This window comes from Seriola dumerili, unplaced genomic scaffold, assembly GCF_002260705.1.
Source record: "Seriola dumerili isolate Sdu_G_001 unplaced genomic scaffold, Sdu_1.0 BDQW01000322.1, whole genome shotgun sequence".
NCBI classification, from domain to species: domain Eukaryota; kingdom Metazoa; phylum Chordata; class Actinopteri; order Carangiformes; family Carangidae; genus Seriola; species Seriola dumerili.
The window spans coordinates 1,997,372-2,022,137 of record NW_019174577.1 but is presented as its reverse complement, the minus strand read 5'-3'; the positions used below and the strand labels follow the sequence as shown (position 1 = coordinate 2,022,137).

General features: G+C 40.8%; 1 protein-coding gene across 1 annotated transcript; it reads right to left on the bottom strand.

The window, feature by feature from the left end:
- Positions 1-9,980: 9,980 nt before the first annotated feature.
- LOC111232159 (alpha-N-acetylgalactosaminide alpha-2,6-sialyltransferase 5-like) lies at positions 9,981-24,128 on the bottom strand. Its single transcript, XM_022759541.1, has 5 exons — positions 23,950-24,128; positions 23,197-23,424; positions 14,653-15,062; positions 13,179-13,286; positions 9,981-11,612 (listed from the first exon to the last, which is right to left on the bottom strand). The coding sequence occupies exons 1-5, from the start codon at positions 23,968-23,970 to the stop codon at positions 11,369-11,371; spliced, it is 1,011 nt and encodes a 336-aa protein (XP_022615262.1). The 5' UTR covers positions 23,971-24,128; the 3' UTR covers positions 9,981-11,368.
- Between the last annotated feature and the right edge of the window lie 638 nt (positions 24,129-24,766).

Sequence of the window (24,766 nt, the reverse complement as noted above, 5' to 3'; positions counted from 1 at the left end):
AGTTTAGAAAGGCACAGAGCAGTGTATATAAGGATCCACAAGTCACATCAGGACAAAAACCGAGTGATGTTTAAGGCACTTTATTTAAAGCAGCATAATAAAACTGGTGAGACATATTCCAGGAACACAGTGACCTCACTACTTTTGAAATGGAAGAAGTTTGAAACCACCAGGGCTGTTTCCAGAGTTGGCTGTGTCAGCCAAACTGAGTAACCCAGCAAGGAGAACACAACAGTCACTGTAACAGAGCTTCAGAAATCCTTGGCAGAGATCGGAGAGCCGGCTGGGGGGACGACCACCTCAGCAGCGCTCCATCAATCAGGCCTTTCTGGTCAAGTGGCTGGACAGAGGTCACTTTGAGTTGAAATCATATGACAATTTGCTCCCAGCCCTCTTTCTCACCTCCTTTTTTTGCTCTTCCTTCCTTCTCTAGTGGGACTGTATCTGTTTTTTTTTTTTTTTGTTTTTTTTTTTACTTTTTTACATTTTATCATCAAGTTTATCATCACACTTGCAAGTGGGGCTGTTACAATCCGACAGAGTTTCAGTTGCTCTATGCAGAGATATGATGTGATGTCCTTGAGGAGATCACAATAAGACATTACTTTGCAGCTGTGTCTTGATATGTTTGATACATTAAGTACACAGACTCACATACCTCTTATATTTTCTAATTTTTTCCACTACAGCCACTCACATTGCCCACTCCATATCTCTCCCTAAATTGTATTTTTGGCAAGTTTCCATTCGACACAAACTCGATTTTATTGTGGAGATTCTCTCTTCCGACAACAAAGCATAACCATCCATTTGCAGTTGTTGTTTACATGCTCTTAAGGGGCTGGCTGTTGTACCTCTGCCCTGGCTTTGGGAACAACTTACAATCCAGGCAAAATATGTCTGAGTGATATTTTGTCTTTTAACAGGGAGGAAAGTTTGAGCCTTCACATGATGATTTTGTGATTTCTCTGATGAGGAAGCCAAGTCGCTGTCATACTCCACATTCTCCAAGCCTCCTCAATCACAACAAGGAGCAGATGTCAGCAACAGGAAAAAAACATTTTCTGGGAGAGAAAAAAGCAGCAGAAAGAATGAAGTAGCTGCACACATGCATTTCAGAGCATCGGTTAATGTCCTTACAGTAAGAGTGCAGTCGTGGACCCTCTAAGCCTATCACTCCCATAGACTTCAGGGCCACCATATTGATTGATATTGTCTCCTGACCTCAGCCCAGTGCCGGGAATAACTTCACCAAACGCTTCCTGAGTATTGGATGTGGTGTGAGGCATCTGAGTTTGATAACCTCTTGGTCACACTTCAGTCTGAAAGCAAATGACGCTTCATCCAAGTGCGTTTCATCATCCTCAACATAGTCTAGAAATTGAACTGAACTAAACATTATTTTGTAGTATTTTGCATGGGTGTGTTCTGTTGTAGTCACAGTCACCCTTTTCATCTTGTATATATTTTAAACTTAATTTCATTTCTGACCATAATGTCCCAGGGTACTCACATTAAGCTTCAATTAATCATCTGCGTGGCAAGTTAGATTTGACACACTGGAATAATTTTAAAAAAAAAATCCCAGTTGATGCTCCAACCTGGGTGACTTTAATGCTTCATCATGCCTGAAGTTTGAAGAAATGCTGACTTATTTCCATCCTCCAAAAGGTAATTTCCTCTGTAATTTCTTGCTCAACAGAAGTTGTGTCAAATGTCCTCTTCACTCTCTATTGCCTTTTCTTTCAGCAATTACGGCAAAGTGGAGAGAAGAGTGAGGAGAGACAGAAACAGGGTCGATCTAGTGTACTGTATGCATTTCATACATTGTGTTTTTCATTGGAAATATTGGAAACGTGTATTATCAAAATACGATTTTGAGCTATTACATGTTACTACTCTTTGCTCATAAACTGACCAGACAACCTCTACTGCTTCTGTCATGTGAGATAAATATAAATAAATAAATAATAATATAAATATTTTGTTCTCTGGCAAAATATAATCTTAGTGAAAAACTACAAGATAGTTATATTGTGTATTAAATCTTTGCTTTTCCTTTTTGCTGTGAAATCAAAATCCCATTACATTTCCTCCTTGAAAACATGATTATCTGTCTTTTTTTCCCCCATTATATTGAATGATGAATCCCTGCAATATTTCCTGTTTCAACAAAAAATACAAAATTCAACAAACAAATTGACTTCAGTTCAATTCAGTTCAACTTACTTTGTTTGTCCAAAAAGTGAACAACACACACAAAATTTCATAGACACAAACAATTTTAGATGAAATGGCTTTTGAGGCCAACAAGGCTTTCGTCTGTAAAAAGGCCAATCAGAGACTGTGCTTCTTGAGAAACGACTTTTAATGTTAAAAAAGTTCTATCCATCTTTTATTGAGTCAGTTTTACCTTTTGCAATGACCTTGTTTGTTTGGGAACCTTAGCATGGTTGACAAAAATTGGCTGGGAATTAATGTTAAACTAACTTGAATTATCTCGGACATGTTTATCAAGTATGAGCCACTCAGAGGGCAAAGGTCATTTTGGCAGACCCCAATCACCCTCTTCATACAGACTCCTCCCATCAAGAAGCAGGTATGCTCTCCCTAGGAACAAGTTGTTGGTCTAGTTGTCATTGCAATTAACAAATACTCATGGACTGCTTCACATCTTACTGTAATTTATTATGATAAAAGCTATTGTACTTTAGACGGTTTCTATCTATTTATTGTAGTACTTTATCTATTTAAACCAAATTCCCCCTCAGGGACGATAAAGACTTTCTTTCTAATCTAAATATTACAAAAAAAAAGTTCAAAGAAAGTGTTGACTGCAGCTGTCAAAGACACTTTATGTCAGAGAGTGTAAATGCATGAATCCATCTATGCAACTGACAAATTGCCTCAGCTGTTCACAAGTCTCCTGGCTTCTGGAATAAAAGCTCCTTCTGTTTGTTTCTACACACAGAGTATCTGCGGTGATTCTACTGAATCACCATGCAGCAGCCAATGACTCAGTCTCTTCACCAGTTACATTCTAAACAGCAGATAAAAGTTGGTTTTTCTTTGTTTTTCACATGAACTGAATTTCTAAGTCTGTCACTGAGTTACAGCTGTGTCTCTTGTCACTGTTAAAACAGGACGTCTTGTCCTCTCAGTGTGGTAATGAAACCTCCCTCTAAAGCTTTCTCATGTGGCCTAATGGTCACTAATGATCCAACAAGGTGACTCCTGATGAGATCTCCTCCCAGGTGACATTACACCTTCAAGTGTGGTGTCATACACTATCTGCTGTATGCTGTAATGACAAGGCAAGCACAGGCATGGGAGCGTAATCACATTCTTTTGTTGACTGCATCAAATGGGGGCTGCTGTAATAGACAGACTGCCTCAGAAGAGTACAGACGGAGGCGGGAGTACATTGAACGAGATGGGAAAATAACCCATAATACGGGCTTTTTGCCAGCAGCAGCACCGCCGCTTCCTTCTTCACGTCTCTAATCACAAAAATACTTCTGTGCCAAGATTCACAGGTAAGAAAGGTTCTGTTCCTCGGTTCTCGCTCATCTTGTCTGTCCCATCATTTCTTTTCTGTCACCCAATCTCTGACCAAAAGACTTTCCCTTATTGTGTAAACTATTAATGGAACAGAGTTAGTGCCGTGGAAGGAAGTTGCAAAATGTGTCAAAAAGCTCTTAATCAAGCCAAAAAGGGACAACTGATGAAAACGGTCCGTCCAGAGAAAAAAGAAAATCCTCACTTGATTGGATGGAGATTGGGTTTGGCTTCCCTTGTGTTATTATGACCTTCAATCCTCACCTTTTGCTGGTAGAACTAGTGTTCAGACACAATACAATTTGATCAAACCGTGTAAAGTCATGACACCTGAGTGGCAATTGAATTATCTGACAGCAACAACTGAGAATTAAAGGACAGCTGTCAGTTCCTGGCCTGCCTCCCAGATGACCATGTCACATAGCATCAAAACAGACATCGGGGGAAACTAGAGAGAGTAGTGTTTTGTAACTCTGTGTGTGTGTGTGATAAATTTTTTAGTCCCGCAGAGATTGTCAGATTAAACCTAAGATCTGACCTTTATGAAGGCACGAAGCTCTGATAAAGACTACAGCTGGGCAGCAAAGCCCAAACAGTTATTGTGGTAGGCGGAGGTTTGTGGCGCTTCCATCTATCAGAGGTTCAACAAAGGTGGTGTTCTGATTCCTCGACCACACCAACGCTGCTTGCTCCTATACCTTTTAGCATCTGAGCACCATCCACTGTCCCATCAGGTAAATAATAAGAAAATGTTCTGATCGAAGTCAGTTAACAAAAAAAAAAACAAAAAACTCAGATGTCGCCTTCCAACTGTAAAAAAAAAAAAAAAAAAGAACCAGAAAGATAAAACACACAGCTGCAGCTTCCCTAAATTCATTGTGTATCAAAGTCAAAAAGCCAGTGTGAGACAGTTGCAAAGTTGTGACTGGCTGTCCTTCAGTTGCGTTTGCATTTCTTGGTTCACACACAACTCAGCTACTTTTGGACAGATGCATGTGAAACCATGTGCATGGACTTTGTGTACTTTTCCTATGTTTACCTTTAATGGGCTTTAGCACTGGGTCCGCCAGCTTAACTTGAGGAAAGAACCATTCTATTAGCAGTGCCGTGCATAATGACTCACTTTTCTGTGAGGAGCTCGAAGCTAAGGCAGTAGGACAGTCATGCTCAGAGAATGAAATGACCCTCGCAGAAAAACAAACATGCTGGTTCGTCATGAAGCATTCGGCTGTAATTAGTGCAGGGCACCATGGACTAAAGGGAGTGGAGGCAAATTTGATAATTTACCTCCATTTTAGGACATTTTGTAAACCTGAACAAAAAAAAAAATTCTTCTTGTACATTTCCTTCAACTTTACAGATACATGACACATACATGATTTCTGTGATAAAAGTATCTTGATGAACTATTTACACCCATATTCAAGTGTGTTCTACAGTATCTTCATGAGTGCTTCGACACGTTTGCCGCCCCTACTGCTAAGTAATTATAAAATTGCAGAAGCAATGTAAAGAATTACCTTGAGTTGTTTACTGTACATGCAGCATATAGGTCATAATGCCAAATGCCGCAGCAGCACAAATCTTTAAGGTGGTAAATACATATAAATATGGATTTTATTTTTTATTGCCCCCTGAAGAGCAAAACTTAAAGCAGCCAAAACTGGTTCATGAAACCGGTTCTTGGTTCAGTTAAGAATTCAGAGGATGTGACATTTAGTGTCCAGCTCATCCAAAAACTCTTGATAGTGAAAACACTCATGGATACACTAAGGACATAGAGGAGGGCAAACATGTAGCTACTGGCAGTGATCTCACCAAAGCAAATTGGCTGATTGAAGAAGTGAGGAGCTGACATTTATCTAATGGGAATAGGATGAACAAGTGCCTTAGCACTCTGCACCCAACCGGTGTGAGTAATGGCAGGAGTAAAGCGAAAGTGGAGCACTCCAAGCTCACACATGCACCGAGAACAAAACATTTAATGGTCACATCTTATCTTTTATTCAACGCTCGGTCAACGTTAGAGGCGACAGACAACTTAAATGCTTTATTCAGAGACTAAACAGACCATTTCGACATGTATTGTTTGGCTGACAATAAAGCTGAAATATATAGTTCACTTCATATACCAACCTTAGCTCCTGAGCTACGCTGACTGTATTCGAGAGCAAGGTGTTGTAAGACTCAGCACAGAGGAGATTTTGTTGAGAACAAAAAAAAAACAAAAAAGCCCAACAGCTGCAACAGATTTGGAGCAGAACCACAGAATGTCAAAATGTTTTATGTAGATGATAACAAAACATTGTTATGAGTCATTAGAAGTCTGTTTCTTTTATTGTTTTTCCTTTATTTATTTATTTATTTTTTTTTTTACAATTTCCACCTTCAGTACTAACAGTTTAACTTTGTTCTACTCTTTCTTGCAGTTGGTCTTTTACAAAGAGCAGGCTGCGGCACATAATAGTGTGAAGTTCGCCAATATAATGATCTTATTGTCCATGCGCTGTGGCTCATATCGTACGGACTTCCTGGCTTGTCCTACGTGGGTGTCCCCTCTTTGGTTCTGACTTGAGACCTTTGTTGTGAGTCTCTCCTCTGAAATTTACTGTTCCTCTTCCAACATGAAGAACGCCTCAAAAATAATGTTGTAAACACATGGACAAAAATATGAATGTGCAAAAAATCTAAAATAAAGTATGAACATATATTCAAAACAATGTCTTTGTCATCACTTTCTCTGTGTCGCAATCCGCGGCCTCAGTCTCCCATCAGCCCAAGTCTCCTGCTGCTTTTCATTCCTCCTAAACCATGTTTCCTCCCCAGACCTGCTGTTCTCCTTCTGCCCAGCAGATGCTCACAAACCTTCTGTCTCTGTATCCACTTGCTCACCTGTTTTCCATTTTCCATTTCCAGCCCTTTGTCCCCAGTCAGTGTCAGTTCGTCTCATTTTTGTTCCTGCTCTTGTCCCTGCTTATGTTCCAGTCTCTGTTCCCTTGTGTTTCCCTGTGTATCTGCTACCCTGCATGTAGAGTCCTGTTGTCTACATCTACCTGCTTACCTGCCCGGCCTGTCAACCTGCCCGCCCGCCCGCCCGCTTGCTCACTGCTCTGCCTGTAAACCTTACACCTTATATCAAAAGCAACTTGCACCGCATAAGCCTGCCTTTGTGTTTGCATCTACCTTCCTGCCTGTGTTGCTTCAATCAGCCGTGACATTCTCCCCCTTTTTCATGTCCTCTCAGTGTCCCACAGGCACAGGACTGTAGCTGTTGTTCCGCAAGAGCAATGCAAGCAATACAGCAAGATGCAACGAGTGGAGTTCATGCTCTTTAGGAGATCAAACAGCTGCCTGTGTATCATCACTCAATTAGTAATCCATGCCAAAGATAGAAAGAGCTCTTCAAGTTTGTTTTTTCAGGCCTAGAGTGCGTAATTAGCAAGAACATTTAAACTTCAGAATAATTGCTTATTTAACCTTTTTTTTCTTAAATATCAAATTTATTCAAAGTGTAAGAAACTTAATAGAAAGTAAAATGTCAACCTGGGAAAAAAAAAAAAAATCGCTACAGCTAGTTATGTCCAACAGTGGTGTTTAATTAAAGATAATTACATTTCTATTTAATTAAGCTGTAACAAGCAATAGAGGGCTTTCTATTGTCACTGTAATTAAGTGGGTAGAGATTTTTGAAAAGACCATGTGGTTGATTAAAAAACAGAATCCACCTTCTGAATAAAGATGAAAGAAAGCAGCAGAACTATTAAGCCCTCAAGGCCAAAGAGACGACCACGCACCAGCCAGTCTGCGTCTGAACCAAACGCTGTTTTATTTTGCTCTTTTCTCACCAACTTTCACACTTTTATGTGATTTCACTTTTACGCATTATACTATAACACACAATCAAACTGCTACACCTCTACTTTGTGTTACATATTACATAATTACATCTGTATTATATACATAACAATTATATATATTTTTTTACAGTAACAAAGACAAGTTTCTCAGTGGGTTTAGGTTGTAGATTCTGACTAGAAATTGCTGAGTCCAGGTGAGGCCACCAGGTGTCACTGAAGACTCACAACACACACACACGCACACACACATACACACACACACACACACATACACACTCTTGTATTTAAATAAATAGATTAAAAAAAGGTTCAGTTTAACCACTTATTATAATGGATGCTGGCTATGAAAAAGACTTGAATTTGTAAAAGTTGGCGATGATGAGATTTGATGAGTGAACCCGAGAGAACTCATACATGAATTCTTATCTCTGGAACAATTTGCTGCTATAGGATGAGGGTATTTTGCAGGCTTGCTGATAAAGCTCAGCTGGGATGAACAAGGCAGATCTGTGAGTCAGGCAGGTTCAGTCACTGGGCTTATCAGCAGCAGGTATATGTGATATGTGTCACACTGCAAAATTACTGCAGAGGAGACTAAACTGTGAGTTTGTGCTGCTGCTCTGTCCAAACTGATGTCACAGCCAAGTTAGGCTGGAGCATCAGCAATGGAAATTTAGGAATTTGCAGATTATGTTGAGGTTTGTTCTTGAAGAAAGATGCAAAGATTTATTATGTCTCGCACTGTTTTCCGATTATGTTGGAAGTAATCATACCTAAAACTGCTGTAAGCCCTCATTGAAATATCACTTGATGCAAACCAAAGTTTTTCCAGTTAATGAGAGTTACATTAATAACAGTAAATCATGTCTTATTGTATAGTACTGCTCAGGACAGACTAACTCAACCATGTTGTACTAAACAATTAACCACACTAGAAAACAATTGTCACATTGTAACATCTTGTTGTATCATAAATACTGATTGAGTTTTTTCCATCTATAATACACTTCTTAGAAATCAATAAAAAGGAATCTGGTGAAACTTAAACAAATTCACAGGTCTCTAATTTATTTAGATGTTGCTGACTAATGGTAAATGTTAGAATCATTTGAAAATGGAAGTGTCAGGCACACTCTGCTTATTGTCCTACAGAAACATATTGAACCATGACACCACTATTTGATATTGAATTCAAGTATGAATTTTATCAATCATTACACTCTAAAACCTTGTAGGAGTATTTTCTTCAGTTTTGCAGTTTTGTGTCAAGGGGCTCGAGTAAAACATTTTGGGACACACGTTCCAATAAATACGGGAGTCATGAAGTGTCTAAATATATAGATCTCAGTTCAAACAACGATGCCTGTATCACCCTTCTCCAAGCACTTCAGTATCCTTATTGTCTCTTGACGGTTTCCAAGGTCAACGAAAATAATGATGTTGCCTCAAGCATGCGTTTCAGACAGCGACAACAGGCTCATTTGCAGCCTGCTTGTCCTTTGAAGCCTTTAAAGCCTTTAAAATCCAACCTTTCTACCTGAAGGGCCACTACTTGGTGTGCAGAGCACACAGCACAGATCTGAGGAGCAGCCAGTGCACTTAGCATGACGCCGCAGCTCTGCATGGGCTTCTCTCAGAGCACCTGAGAGCTTCAACAACATTAAGATTCCACCTGAGTGCCGGCTCCAGTGGTAAAACCTGAATTAACACAGAAACAGGCAGCAGTCAAAGCCTTTTTTTTTTTTTTTTTTTTTTTTTCTTTAAAGCACATCTTGGATTCTGTGGTAGCCATGCTGCTCCCCTTGCTCTGGAGATACGGTTGGATAGCACAGTATAATCCCTTGCTAACAACCAGCACCCCTCTGTATGCTGAAGAGGCTGAGACAGAAGCCTGTGGGTCAGGATTGAAGAGGCTGCTTGGGACACTCGGATGTAATCATTTGTATCAGTATTACAGAGGCAGACTTACTCTGTAGTCAGGAGAAATGCCTTTGAGGGCTTGTTCTGACATTTGGCTTTAATTACAGGACAAATCAGGGCCGCAAGTGTCAGACACATGGCTGGCAGGGCCTTTCTGAGGGGCCATCTGTTCCGAGCTAGAGCGTTTTCTAGTGGTGGTTCAAAGATTAAAATTTTAAAAACTGTTTTAATTTTTAAAATTGCCAAATATATTTTTGCCCTGGTTTCAGTGATCAGTGGAACTATGAATATTTTACTGAATAGAAACAATTCAGCCAAGATGCACATTACTTCCAGGTAGGGCTGTTGATAGGATTTTAGAAATACTGATGCCAGGAGTTGAAATGACCCAATTCTTTTGGATTTTTATTTTTATTTTTGACCAACCAAATTTTCACCTTATGTATTTTGATTCTTTTTTTATATTGTTTTAATTCCCCAGATGATGGTCTAAAAGGTGTTTAAAGCCTTCTTTAGGAATGTACATCTGGTGCATTTGTTTTAATTTTTTTTAGTATTAATTACTATTTTTTTATAAAAATTGAAATATTATGTCTCTATTTTACTAGAGAAAAAATTCCAGGTGCCCCTTAATGTCACAAGTCATCAGCAACAATGGCTCATATGTTCTGGTCATGCATTCCTTTAAATCATTTCTGGACCTAAATTTATTAAGTTTTCTTATACCATATAACAAAGCAAGAGCTGAAAAAAATGTATGGATTAAAGGATTAGTTGATCAAAAGAAGATGAATCACCAACAATTTTTAGCACTGATATAATTGTTGCAGTCATTTATCAAGAAAAAACACTGAATTACACTAAACATACATTGGTTCCAGCTTCTCTTATGTGACAATCTGATGCTTTTCTCTGTGTTCTATCATTGCACTGAAAACCTTGGGTTTTGGATTATTGGTTTAATTACTAATGAAAATAATCATTACTTGCAGCCTTAAAACAAATCAATAGACCCGAAATCCATTTATGGCAACACTTGATCAGAACATCATTTGAATGTTACACTTTCGTGCTTCATTGTTAGCTTGGAAGGCTGCCTGTCCTCCATCATCATGTACAGCTGAGAAACTGAGATTCACTTGAACAAGATCACTTAAAAAATACATGATAAAATCTGGTTTGGCTTCACTGACACTGATTATGTAGAGAAACATCTTTAACTCTAAGAGCTGCCAACATATTCTGTACAGTAAACAATACTCCTTCTCCCACTTCCTTTTTTGTATTGTTTTAGTTATATTAGTTTTTTCCCTTTAGTCCATGAATTCATTACAGTATGTCCCTGCACCTGTCTATAACTGGCTTTCTGCAACATGACAGTCTGTCGCTGACGTGTATTATTGACTGTATGCTGTGCTGTTGTTGTCTTATTATTCATATTGTCTTGTTGAAAAGTATAAATTAAGGATTGATAATAATAATAATAATAATAATGATATCACAGTTAGCTTTGAAAACACAGTGTATTATTTGTGTGCAACTGTAGAATATGAGTTCCTTCTCAGGTCATTAAAACCCCTCAGTCCCACCAACAATACTGAGGACATGACCTCATCATCGTCAATGAGTCTGTGTTGAGCTTTAATTTATGAAAATGAATCAGTCATACTCCAGTTATTGCAGTGGTGCACTGTCTCATTGTCTGTCCCCTCTTTGACAGCTCGAGTGTTATTAAAGCAGCTCTACACAGAGTGAAAAAAACACACTTGAGCCATCCTCCATGGCTTTGATTCCAGTATGAAATTCATCCTATTATAGTTACACTTCCAAAACATTGTTGAACCTTTGTGTTGCTATTATGCAATGATCCCATTCTGCCAAGCTGCTTAGGCAGTCGGCTAACAGCCACAACAGCAGCTTGCTCTGTCCTATTGCCGTCTCATGCATTCAGATTGGCCAGAAAGGGAATCTGCACGCTGGAAACTGTCCACACACATATCACACACTTCTGCGGATCATATCTGGAGTGAGTGTCAGGATCCAGCTGGAGCTGGAGTGTACGAGCTGTTCATAGCGCCGATGGCGGCAGCGGGCTCCCAGTCTGGCTGGTAAAAGTGGATGTTGAGGGTTCGAGCCCAGTTTGCAAACACTGTCTTCTCCGTGATGAAGCGGTGGTGGCTCCCTCGTCGACTCCTCTCGTGGGAGAGATACATGGAGCACTCGTCGGGCCCAGAGGGCTCGTAGTAATGATACGGCACGGAGGGGTGGGAGGAGGACCTTCACGCAGAGCAGAGGAGAGGAGAGAAGAGAGAGGAGTAAAGCATGAAGAGGCATGAAAGTCAAAGTTTGAGGGAGGGAGGTGGAAATAGCACGGATGTAGTTGTGAGATGAGGGGGGAGGAGTGGAGGGGAGGAGAGGAAGTGAGCCACAGTGGGAGAAGAGATGGAGACAGGAACAAAGGAAAACAGAAAGATCAGAAGAATCTGGGCTCACAGACGTGTTCATTATGCACCATCTTGTTCCTCTGATACACTCAGTCGCACCAAGCTCAGTGGAAGACTCAGTCACATGGGAGTCACTTCAGTCTGGCCTGCATTTCTCTGTGTACATCCCAATGTGTCAAACAGTCCTTTGTGCCCATCTAGATTCATGTGAGAACATTATTAGCCAAATCATTCTCCTATATCCAGTGAATCTGAATGTAGCATAGACACGTTCAAGAGCTGTATTTTGCATTTTCGGCCTGTTCAGTGAAATGTGTTATTTCTGTTATAAAATGTCAAAATTAATGCTTTCACCGGTGCTAAAATCACAGTCATTCACCAGCCTGTCTGCCTGGCAATAAAGGACTCTTGAATTTGTCACTGCAGGGAGTAGATGTTGCATTGTCATTACAAGTTGAAGACATCATTAAAGATGCACTAGACAAGATTTTAATGTCAAGGCACAGCCCTGTTGTCAGCACGCAGTAAATCACAGAGTGAAACTGCTCAAACAGGAAGTGAAAAACTGAAAATTTAAGCCCTGAGGGGGAAGGCATTTCAATGGCGTCTTGGATGTATAATTTAACAGATGAAACAGGATGTTGCAGTGGGTGACTGCAGTGTGTGTTGTTGATGTCTTTAAAAATGTTTTCCTAATTATTTGTTTATTGGTATTGATCATTATTATTTGTTTTTTTTGGCGCCGCAGTGCTTCCATATAAGTACAATGAAAAAGGCGAGATCATAATCTTTCATTTCATTGAAATTCAAGAGGTCATGTCTTAATCTTGGCATTCAGGTGGTTTAAGTCATGTAAACACTGTTGCTAGGAAACTGTTTGTAAAATGGGATGTTGCCTTATTTCCTTCTCAAAGATTTTGTGTTTTCTGCATTTCAATGTCAAACGCAATTGATTAACAAAAATAGTAATAAAAAGAAGCTTTCGTTGGCTGCAACGCTTTTAAAAAACATCACCACACGTCACAACTCGTGCACTCTTTCATATAAAAGTCTCACCAAGGTTTTATTACATGTTTTATGTACTCATATGTTTTATGTATTTTTAGTATATCTAATGTTCTACCATGTTTTCCCTGATTGCCAGACACATTTCCTTATGGGGACAAGAAAGTTTGTTGTATCAGAGTTTACTAGTAGCATGTAGTAACATTAGAATTTCTTTTTCATATTTGTATCTTCTTACTAAAGGGTCAGATGAAGTGCCAGAGATTTTCCCAGAGTTTCCGAACCTATTTCAACACACCCACCTGGCAGTTCTGATGAGGTGTACTGTCACCTTTAATGAAGGATTCCTCCAGAGTAACTTAAAACCTTGGATTGAAAAATAATCTGCTTCTACCTGCAGAAATCAGGTGGCACCATGCCATACACGTTGATCCTGTCACACAGCTCCAGGGCTATGGCCATGGTGAACCAGCCGGTACTCAGCCAGGAGTTGGAACTCTTCCTGGAAGACAAGAGAGGATCACCGTGTCTAGTAAAACCACACTGGTATGGTTCAAATATACTGGGAGTGCATGGCTCTTTCTAAGAAACTGACTGATCAGATGAGACAGTGTTAAAGATGCAAAGCCTTATTTTTAGATTTTACCTGATGAGTCATCTTCAGTACAGATGAAGGCAAAAAGACTTAGTGCGAGACTTCTTTACTTTCTATGTCTTGTACCAAACAACAAGTCTAGTCTGTATTATTCAAACACTGACTATGCTTAAATGAAAGCTGAAGTGATTGGATTTTTCATTCAAAAGCAACATCCACTTATCATCCCATGGCTCTACTGTTCACATGCAAATGAGTTTATATGAATAGCTGAATTCACATCAATGAAATGTCTGTTTGGGTCTCATTTTGTAAGCTTGTATTTAGTCAACCATTTTTCTACAGTGCAGATACCTGTACCACACATGAAAAGAGACATCATTTCCTAAATGAATAAAAGAAATACATTTGCCTGAATTACATGTGCCCAAATCTGTACCAATTTATTTTGTTTGTTCCAAAATAAGTTCTACATCTACATCAGCTTCCTGTTTCCCACGGGAGTGGTATATATACGTATATATATATATATAACATTTATAATGTATTGTTGATGCATGAGGATGTCCTGTTGTCCTTGCATTGTGTACGTTGTGTTTTGGTCTCTGCCACAAAAATCCTCCTGAAACAAATATTTTAGTTGGAAAATAATTTCATTTTAAAACATACATATTTGTCACCAGCCTGTCAGAAAAATAGTGAGACATAAAACTAAAGCGAGCATGGCTTGGCAGCTGTGGCACTTTGTTGCCTAAAGATCATGACGCTGCCGTGCAGAGTGGCCAACCACTCCCCATCAATACCACTTAAAGAAAAAAGTGCACTCACTTCACCCTCCACCACACTGATTAAAGCTTACACACCATGTTGTTCTGTGCATGTAATGACTGTGGAAACATAGTGCTTCTGAAAGGATCCAAATGAAATCAAAATATGATCTGTAAATGTGGTCCTGGTCGCACTACATGAGAAAATACTTTGCAGCGCTCTGCCTAAACCTGATATTAGTGGGATAACAGTGAGCTTGTGATATCAAATCCCACAAAAGCTTTCAGAGATAACAGATGAGTTTGTTAAGCCTTTCAAAAAGTAGTGTGGTGTGTGGTGTGCTCGCCACTAACTGCAAATTTCAAGTGGCTAAAATTGATGACAATTTTTTTATGTACGTGTGTGTTGGCCCCTTTCTTGTGTTTCTTTTCACCTGCACAAATGTGCTGTTTGGTTCCTTCAATATAAACTTTGCAAAGACAAGACCAATCCTGTGAGCATTTACCTATCAATGCCTGTTTCCTTTTTAAACAGTTCATCAAAATTGAGCATCTTGATCCGAGAAATAATGTAGATTTTCAGTTTGGGCAGCAGCTGGTTTAACAGCCTGAGGTTGTTGTAAACGTGGCCTTTTCCATCCCGTCTCATGCAGCTGCTTGGTCCCCAGAAGATGAACACCGTGTCCTGGCTGGCATTGAGCAGCTCCTGTCGGCTCTGCAGCACCCTCTGCAGGCTGGAGTGAGCAATGACACGCAGGCTGGTGCGCTGGCCAACATCCTGCTGATGGCGCACACTGGGAGCATCGTTCATACGGATGACGCACTCAGAGCGATCGATTTCTTGACCCCTTTTGCTCCCAGTCAGCTGACCGGAGCTGGTCACCAGGGCGCAAGTCCCGCAGCGCATCTTCAGAGACTGTGGAGGTGAGAGGTCAAAGGTCAATTCAGAGACTATTGATGCCAGGCTGTGAAACAGTACCAAAGTATGTTCTTACCAAGTTTTTAGAGTTTCATTAAAACCCTTTTAAAGGTGACAGTTTGACATTTGAAAGGCTATAAAAAGCTGAGGGTGTCTAAACAAGACTAACCATGTGTTCAGACAGAGGATCAGCAGTGAGATTCCATTTACAGTCAAGGGAAAGACATAAGTAGATGCAAATTAGCATGGAGTGGTGCAAATTGATGCATCTGTGCGAGTTGAAAATGTTCCAGCATGTGAGAAAAACGTATTATTTTGTGGGGCTTAAGAATCTGCTTCATGCACGTATGGAGACGAGAGTAAAAAGGAGAGAGTCTAGAAGGAAATAACAGAAAGAACTGGCATTTGTGGTGAGTACATCTGCACAGGTGGAGTGTTTCATGGGAATCGATATAATTTATAATATTCACAGAGGTCAACTTCATGGCAGTGCTGGAGAAAATGCCAGGGAAAGTCAGTAGGGTTTATCCTCTGGGGACCATGAATGTCTGAGCAGTACATCCAACAGTTGTTGATGTATTTCAATCTGAGTCAAAGTGATGGATCAACTGACCACTGGGATTATAAACAGCACCAGTAAAATTATTGGGATGAAGAATAAAAACTGGAATGTACTGTTTATACAGAATGCAGGTGAAACAGAAAGCTCAAAGACAAATAATGTCTGATCCTGTTCATCCTTTCGTAAAGAATTTACAAAACTGCCATCGGAAGACACTATAGAGCCACAATACCAACCAAGCACATTTACAGGAAGTCTTTTATACCAAATACAATAACATCATTCACACAGGAATCATGCCCATTATTTTTGTCTGTGTGTATGTCAATGTATTATTGTAATCTGTGTTGGAATGATGTGTTTTAAACAGCCTGTGAAGCCCGAAGGAAAATTTCCACATTCGTGGATAATAAATATTATCATTATTATTATTATTATTAATATAATTTCTCTATAATAATCTCTCTAGAGCCACGCTCACGGATCAAATGAATCTGCAACCTGTAACAATCAAGGTCAAGGCTTGCAGAGATCCCGAGCTGCCAAGAGGATAAACCAATGACCCTGAAAGAGTTTGCACATGTAGACACGGCAGCCATGTCAAGGTCACTTTCCACAAGCTTGAGGTAAAGCATCTCTCATAAGGCAGTCAAAAGTTTGGAATTTAATTTTTAGATTTATATTCATAGGTTAACATAGGTTTTTGTCAAGCAGACACACTATAATTACTTCAGCTGAAAACAGTCCTAAATTAAAGTTGATAACCTGCCCTTTAATACCATGATTATTCTGTCATCTGTGTCCAAACAGGACCTAAATAAAGTGTAACTGGCACAGAATCGAGTAGCTCCTCTCGTTCTGGTCTGTTCTGTCAGGTATCCTATTATTCAGACGCACTGCAGATTATCATCGTTGACAGAAGAGCAGAGGCAATTCTGTGCAGTATTTTCCTTTTGTAGGAACAGCATGAATACACATAAGCCTGTATATTTATTCAGTCGAACACAGTCTGTGCACAATGTGCACTTTCAGAAAACAAGGAGTCAGATTCGGAGTCAAAGTTGTCAGAATGTGCTCGTATATAAGATATCCAGATCACTGGGAAGATTGTTGAAGTGCGGTAGGTAAGGTAGCATCCTGTATACTGCAGAGCTGTTATATTGGTTTGACCAGGTATTCATGTAGTTGTGTCCAACCACGTTTTCAAAGTTGAAAAAGGTGAGCTCGGATTGAATGATCCAACAGCAAAAACCCAGAGACTCTTCACATGAATTATTCCCAACCTTAATAGAGAGCTACATTGGCATTCTGAACTGTGCTCTGAGCTTCACACTCCATCAGGTTGTGAGGTGGGAAATTGTGTGTGTTTGTGTGTGTGTGTGTGTGTGTGTGCATACATATAGGTGATATTACGAGCGCCACAGGCTGTGCTGCTTCCACTGCTATATTTATAATACTCTCCCACTATCTCTGTGACCTCACACTGAATGATTGCCAAGTGTGTGTGTGTGTGTGTGTGTGTGTGTGTGTGTGTGTGTGTGTGTGTGTGTGTGTGTGTGGCCTTGTTTTACAATGATTGTCGGGTCCAAAAGATGAGCCCTCACAAAAATGTTGGGCCCAGTAGTCTTCATGGGGACCAAAGCTTGGTCGCTTATGAGGTCCTGGGTGAGGTGAGCTAAGGTGTGAACTGGGGTTATGTTAAGGTTAAGGTTTGGGTTAGGCTGTGCACAATGAATGGGAGTCAATGCAATGTCCTAGCAAGGATAGCTGTGTAAAGTTGTGTGTGTGTGTGTGTGTGTGTGTGTGTGTGTGTGTGTGTGTGTGTGTTCTTAAATCTTTGTGTAGTTTTCGATGTGGCCCCAGATATGTAAATATGCAATATGCAATCACGTTTCTTTGGCAAGAGTCTACAACTGTCTGAAAAGTGCCTAGATCCAAAACCAGGTGTAATCCTGTCTGTTCACAGAAAACACACACACACACACACACACACACACACACACACACACACACACACACACATACAAAATCAGTCTCTATGAATCGAGGAACAGGTATTTTCATTCCGTAACACACTGCCATTTCCTGTAGGAGTGTGTTTGCACACTGTGCAGAGACCCCCTCCCTCAATAATGGGTAGGCTGGAGTGAATTACATGCTTCACTGCACAAACACACCCTCCCTGCCTTCGCCGGGAGAAAAAAAAATCCCAGTCCTTGTACCTGTTTCTTCTTCCACATTCAACAGCTAGAGTGCATTTTCCCCTCTGCAATGTCCAAAAAATTACTCCCAAGCAAGTTTTAATCATTTTAATAATCAGGGAATGCGTTAAACTGGTGAAAGGCAATTGAAGGTTACATGGTCAGTGCTGTGGTTTAAAGTGCCTGTGAAACAATAAACGTGTCCTTGACGGTGATTCTGAAGCTCCCTGTTTCTGGCAGCTTGATGATGCTGGGAAATAGCCACTTATAAGCCCTGTATCACTGTTAGAGGGGCTTTCAGAATCAGATGGAGAATATTTCAGATGGCTGGCAGCTGAAGATGCAACCCACAGACTGTTGAATGAATGAATAAATGAATGAGTGAGTAATCAAATGCATATTACAGGTAGCTCATAATCATCCTCCAATTGCCTCAGTGGTCCTTTGATTTCGAACCGGCCAGCACTTGAACGCTTGCTGACTCCCACACACATTCTCAGTCTGCACCTTATCATGCGGCCAGAGGGTCGTCGTTGATCAATAGTGCAAAACCTCGTAAGCAATACACTTTCCTGGATTAAGACTATTTAAAAAAGGGAACCAGTTCAACCTTAGGTGGCGGTTCAATGATGCAGATTGGACTACACAGAGCCATCGCATTAAGAGGGGCAGCAGAAGAAGAATAAGCAGTTAGGAATATGGCTCTGGTTCCAGTCCCAGTCAATTACCACCCACACACAGGCTCCAAACTCATCAGTATGATCCTGTTTATACACTTCCCTGGGGAACCCGGGATCATAATTGCTTTCAGAGCAAACCCCATCAGTCAGCCTCTAATATTGCACCAGAGCTTCCAATGTGCCTCAAATCCCCCAGCCTCTGCCTATCCCCCTATCAGTTTAAGAAGGGTATATAGTACAAACCTAAAGGAAAAAGACTTGCAGGGTCGACATATTTAGAGGTCAGCGAGGAGTCACGAGTAAAAAAAGAAAAAAGAAAAAAAAAGCAGCTTTTACCAAAAACACAAACACTGTCCCCCAATGCACTGAATGATGACATCCCATGGCATGGCACACTCAAGATTCTATCATATGATTACACACTTTGAATGATTTATGAACGCTGCTCGGACGATGTTTCATTCAACTGATTGTAATTTTGTAAAAATAGACTTTTTGAGTAGACTTGATTAATGTCTAACTTGTTTTGTGTATAGGATATATATGTATATATATATATACACACACACATATGTGTGTGTGTGTGTGTGTGTGTGTGTGTGTGTGTGTTGAGTTTTCTTACCTATATAATACTTTTTTTCAATATTTCAGATTCTTTTCCTTCCTTGTATATATGTGGAATACAGCATGAATATAACATGACAGAGTACACCCCCCCCCACCCCCCCACCTCGGGAGAATAATTGTCCTATATCTGGGCACACAAGATGGGTGGTGCATTATCTATTTAAGATCATTGTTCTGAAATACTGAAATGTTTGAAATACTTCTGACAAAGGACTAGAGAGAGACCAAAACGTTAAGATGATCAGTAAATCACGAGGCTCAGCAGAGCAGTGTGCGGGATGTTCTTCTTTTCAATCTTTAATGTCAGACATCCTCAGATATAAGCAGTGGTGGCTGAACATAAAGACTCGGCAGTGTTTGCTTACAGAAGCATAAATGATTTAGATGCTGATCATTATCATTACAGTAACTATACTCCTCCTAAACTGCATGGAATTAGGGTAATGGCTCAATCGAGAGCAGAGGTGGATTAAGTGGCACCTGTTCTGCGATGTGAGGGCTTAACGATCAGCTCTGCTTCCTTTTCTCAGAGGCCAATTAATTACACCGAGACCCTCCGAAAAGCTGACAGCTCATTAAGCTCCTCCTGGTGACATACATTCAAGTCGAAGTCCCAAACTTGCTCTGCTCTCAATTTGAGGGAATAAAGGCGAGATAATCAGGGCGTCTGTCCTTCCCTTCTTCTTCATCCGGTCGACCTCAGACAGAGAGAAAGCGAGAGAAGGATGCTCCTCAGAGGACGTAGCCTCGTTAGCAGCGAGCTGATGGAGGGGATGTGAAATAATGTTGGGATGGATTCCGCATTGACTGAAACAAAAATCATGTTCATAACACCTGGCTCTTGCCATTCACCTAATCCATCGAGCAGTACAGATGTTATGAATTAATAAGAGAGCATAGTATTTCTTAAGGTGTATTTAAGACATGACTACAAATTGGGCTATGTAACATCACTCTGAGGATGACACCTGATAATATAATCTCTTCTGCCAGGTGTGCTTTGAGTGGAATTAAACATTTGCATATCCTGGGAATTCATCCATTAAGTAAGCTCTGCACAAGGATGGTAGGCGTAGGTAGGAAAATGTTTTGCATAACTGACTTTCTAATGACACCGATTTCTCTGAGGCTGACTGCATCACAGGCCGTCAGAGCACAGAAAGGTATTGCCCATAATAAGTAGGTACATCATAAACTGGCACAGGCACACAATCCACATTCATGCTCTCACACTGGCTTTGTGATTAGAGCGTGTAAAGGCCAATGTAGATTGATTCTGCTGACAGATCGTCAAAGGTCAACATCTCTTTAACAGGAATCGGCAAAACATCGCAGAGGGAGAGGAGGAAGGCGAGGAGCGAGGGAGAACAATGGAGCGGGCTGTCGGCTTCAGTGTTCAAACTCAAATGTGTGCCTGTGTGTGTGTGTGTGTGGACGTGGATGCGTGTGTTTGAAAGCGTCTATTCAACTCTGCAGCTCTAATTACTGTAGCTTGTCAAAGAAAAGAAAAACACACTAGAGGACATTTCACAAAAACCTGCAGACATTGCAGAAGGCAGACAGAGAGAAACAGAATAAACACAGAGACTCCGAGCCAGTCGCTCAAAATATCCCACATAAATGTGCACCATCACTGTGAAGTCTGATCTCACAGCGTATAGAGTTGTGGGTTTCAACACTGCTGTTTTCATTTCACCATTAAGCACTGAAAAGACTGAAGGAAAAAGCCAAATGTTGAGCTTTTGACCCTCAGCCACATGGAGCAAGATAGTCTTAGTGATTAATGTGTGCTGGGTGTTTTATGACCTCTTGGGTGGGATATAAATGAGCCAAGCAGCCACAGACCACCATCCACCTTAGTGAAGTTACAGCCCATGCAAACTAGAAATGCACATAAGTTAATATACGCCATAAACAGCATCCAGCAGGCACATTAGATAGCGCTCTCTTCAAATTTTCAAGCATCCCTGGCTCTGATGAGAACATAAAATTCTAACGTGTCTGGACATTTGCATGGGCTTGTCTGCGTGAATGTGTGTGTGTGTGTGTAAGTGTGAGTGTGTGTGTGCACTGTAGTTGAAGCCAAGATTCCATCCAACAGCAGCATCAACAGCAGCAGCAGACCTCACATGACCCTGAAGGGAAGTGCACATACTGATCCACCCCACTCCACAGATCCTACAGCAGGGGTTGAGTGACACGAAACAGTATGAAAATGTCGCAGTGTGAATCCATCATGAATCAGCCATCAACCAGGAGGAGGTGGACAGCCAGGAGAGACTGTGAATAATAAAGTGCCTGCACCGCCGAAAACTCCAAATTGCAGCAGCTGCCGCTCACTTCTCTTAAGAGCTCCTGAAAAAGCTGGAGATGAATGTTTCTTTTTCATTGAGTTTGAAAGGATCTGATGGGGGTAACAACATCTCTGAACTTAACGTGTCCAGCGAGCCTCAGCCACATCAAACCTCTCTGCAAACCAAATGTCACTCATCATCAAGCAGTGAAAGGTGTACTGTAACCAACGCTTTTTTTTTTTTTTTTTCTCCTTATCCTCTCCTACCCAGCGCTGCCTGAGCGAGGCAATGTCCTTTCCACTCTGCTGTTCTTCGCTGCATATCTTTTTCACTGAGGGGAGACGCGACGCTGCCTGACAGATCTGTCTATCTGAATGAGCGGCCTGTAACACTGCGCTGGGTGCGAACGATGGGGCCTCTGCGTTACAGTAACTATGATTCTGGTGCTTATATGACCAAAAGATTACAGCAGTGATGTCCTGAGTGGAGATTCATCCTGTTTTGAATGCTCTTATCGCTAAATATTTCATAGTGGACACATTAATTATGAATTAAGAAACTGAATAAACTACAGAGAGAATTTAGAGATGGGACTACCACAGCAAGTTCAGCTTCTGAGTCCACTGGGATTACTTTGTATTAGAACAGCCATACAGGGGACAATAAAGCTGTAATAAAATCATATTTTATTTTTAAGCTTTCTCTAATCAACAGATTTTTTTTTTTTTTTTTTTACATTTTCAATAATCACACATACAGAACTATATTGTTAATATTGAAAACGGCGTGCTGCTTTAAAAAGAAGAAAATGAAATCTAAAAATGTACACAATGTTCCACAAGGTTCCATGCTCAAACTCAAAAACCTGGGAATCACATTAAACTCTGAAGACAGCTAAGGACATAACAAGTACACAAGTCAGACGAAGACAGATTTTTCAGTTCTGCTTGAAACCAGCACAGCACCTGAAGCTTCAGAAATACATTTTACATGCATACCTGAACTCCACATTTACATGCGAGTCTCTCTGCTTCACCTGGATGACAGCAGAATACTGATTAAGTGCAGTTTGTATTACACATGTGGATAAGTGCCAAGTGCAATCAGTGCTCTTTTTGTTGGCTGGGAGCTGTAGGACACATATGCCCAAACTGATAACAAATATGTCCAAGATTCGATTCTGATCCTTGCAATAGAAATGTGTCCAAAATCATATCATATATATTTAGTACGACCAAGTCCCATGTGCTGCTGTCCTCGTCATTACTATCTCCACCGTTGGTCTCCACGTGCCTCCTCCAAAATACTTTAGAAGTCACCAGCCACTTCTCACCTGCCAGCATGGAGCCAGCTTTCATGGATGCATGCCATCCTCCCCACCCCCCACCCCCGCAAATTCCACTCTCCTCTCTGAGCAGACATCTAATGCACTGACAAGAACCTGACCCCTCACACCAAACACTACCACACAACCAAGCTGAGGTTTTTCTGGTAGTGGGTGAGTGGTAATGCTTTGTGTAAGTTGAAAAGCATTTCGTTTTTGTCTTACAAAGAAGACAAACTGGCATAACCCCTGTTAAATATCATAAACTATCATACAAATCTTCTGCTTCACCTCCTTTTCACCTCATTGGCAGCTATTTTTGCGACTTAGTTTGGACAAGTGCACTGAAATAAAATAGAAAATGTTTAAATGATTTCAAAGATAGAACCGGTCGAAACTGCATGAGGTGACAGTCTCACAGTGTACAGACGGCGCATGTTTACCTTATGATCCATCACACCTGAGTACCCCTCAAGTGTTGATGCTGGGAGTCTCTTTGCTCTCTCCGGCTTTTTTGTGGATGAAACAGGAGCATCTGAACGGTGGGAAGGTGATGATGAAGATGATGATGGTGCTGATGAGGAAGATGATCTGTCACCAGAGCTGCTGTTGTACACCAACATCACGCTGGTAACCATGGTGACGATGATGATGCCACTAACCCCTTGGCACTGAAGAGACACATGAAACACATGAAGTTAAAAACAATATCTAGTCAAAGACGGTGATTTAGAAAATTCTCCCAGTTTATGTCCAAAACAATGTCCATGGGCATCAAGGACATAAGGGCAGAGAGAAACCACTGCTAATTAAATGTCAGCTTTGAAAGCAGAAGCGACACAATAATAACAGCTGCGCTCTCCTCATGCAAGGCTGCAAATGAAATGTCAGCTGTGCCACTCAACATGCTCCGTCAACAGGACAACATGTTTTAAAATAGCATTAGGCTGCTGAATTCAAAACCCCCCCTCTGCAGAAACTAACTTTAGCTGGGTGCTCTCTTCTAGGGTTATCTTATAAAAAATAATAAAAATATGTAGGCTATTGTGAGTGATGAAAAGACAACACCACAAAGTGCAATTAGGGCACACAAGGCTACACATAATGACAGTGCTCAGTCTGTAACTCACTTCTAAGCAGCATAAACACAAAGGAACATTACAGTGACATTTCCTGCAGGTCTCATTCATATTTACCACTCTTATCTTCATCTTCATTTCCCCTCGTTCCCACTCGCAGATCGAGCCGTCATCCTAGTGGGGCCAAATCTTTCTCTTTCTCTCTCTCTCTCTCTCACACACACACACACACAGAGCGTCGGGACTCTTCAGCATGCAACACTTGAGCGGCAGCATCACTGGGATCAGCGCCGTGCAGATAAAGAAAACGACGCTCCACTACTCTTTTCCCATGCTCTCCCCTACAGAGACGCCCTCACTCAGCCCCGCGCTCCTCATGGTCCTAAATAACTCAACTTCCCAGCTTACAGGGAAGGCTTGTAAGGTTCCCTGGGGGGGGGGGGGGGGGGGGGGGGGGGGGGGTTCTTGAGATGGTACACACATATCATTATTATAATGTACAGCACGCAGCAATGGTCCTCCTGTGGTCCATCTGTGTTTATAGTGATATGAATACACATTTGTATGAATTTGTGTATCTAACCATAATCAATTCATATAATTACTAAAATATATAGGTTACCTCTACAGATGATCTTGGCACAATAATCTATTAACAGTCCATATCCTTAAAAAAAATGTGTGAATGAACTAATTTTTGTCACATTTTTTCATATTGTACGCCAATTATCTTCAATGGGGTAAGTGATGCATTCAGTCTTGGTGATCACAATGGGTAAGACAGATATGCTCATAGTGTAAATCCTCACAGTATATTCAGATAACACATAACATTTCAAACATGTTTGCTTCATAAATAAAATCTGTGCTTCATAAAATAGAAGGTAAATGGTCAAGGTCATCTTCTGTCAAACTCTCACATGATGTTGTGCAG

Bases quoted from the DNA above. Each gene is read 5' to 3' on its own strand.
- LOC111232159 (XM_022759541.1), bottom strand. From the start codon at position 23,970: ATGAAGATGAAGATAAGAGTG. The intron at 23,425-23,949 runs GTAAATATGAAT...GTGTCTCTTCAG, and splicing joins TGAAGATGAAGATAAGAGTG to TGCCAAGGGGTTAGTGGCAT. The intron at 13,287-14,652 runs GTAAATGCTCAC...CTTGTCTTCCAG, and splicing joins AAGGAAACAGGCATTGATAG to GAAGAGTTCCAACTCCTGGC.